We start from the raw sequence: 253 nt of genomic DNA on the forward strand, positions 1-253 counted from the left end.
CGCCCCCTCCAGCCCCACCGGGTGCACAAAGAACCCGCTCACGTTCTGAAACACGACGAACCAAGACTTACGGTCTCCCGACTGCAACCCGTGAGGAGCTGTGGTCTGAAATGCCACATTAGTGCCGTCGTACTCAAACACTTCTTTGAGGAATGTCGGAGCTGCAGCAAACACCATCGTCTCTAAGAACACTCCCACCTGCTCGTACTCACTGCCCAGCATTGGTCTGCGGTGGTACGGCACCTTCCCCCCG

General features: G+C 57.7%; 1 protein-coding gene across 1 annotated transcript in view; it reads right to left on the bottom strand.

The window, feature by feature from the left end:
* The window catches only part of LOC104626185 (membrane primary amine oxidase-like), a gene marked incomplete at its 5' end in the record, with an annotated part of 4,270 nt that extends 4,021 nt beyond the window's left edge, over positions 1 to 249 (bottom strand). The window contains one exon of the mRNA XM_010294042.1: positions 4 to 249. Within this exon, the coding sequence (XP_010292344.1) occupies positions 4 to 249 (246 nt within the window). The remainder of the gene's footprint in view (positions 1 to 3) is intronic.
* Between the last annotated feature and the right edge of the window lie 4 nt (positions 250 to 253).

The sequence above is a fragment of the Phaethon lepturus genome, unplaced genomic scaffold, assembly GCF_000687285.1.
Source record: "Phaethon lepturus isolate BGI_N335 unplaced genomic scaffold, ASM68728v1 scaffold21829, whole genome shotgun sequence".
Taxonomy (NCBI): domain Eukaryota; kingdom Metazoa; phylum Chordata; class Aves; order Phaethontiformes; family Phaethontidae; genus Phaethon; species Phaethon lepturus.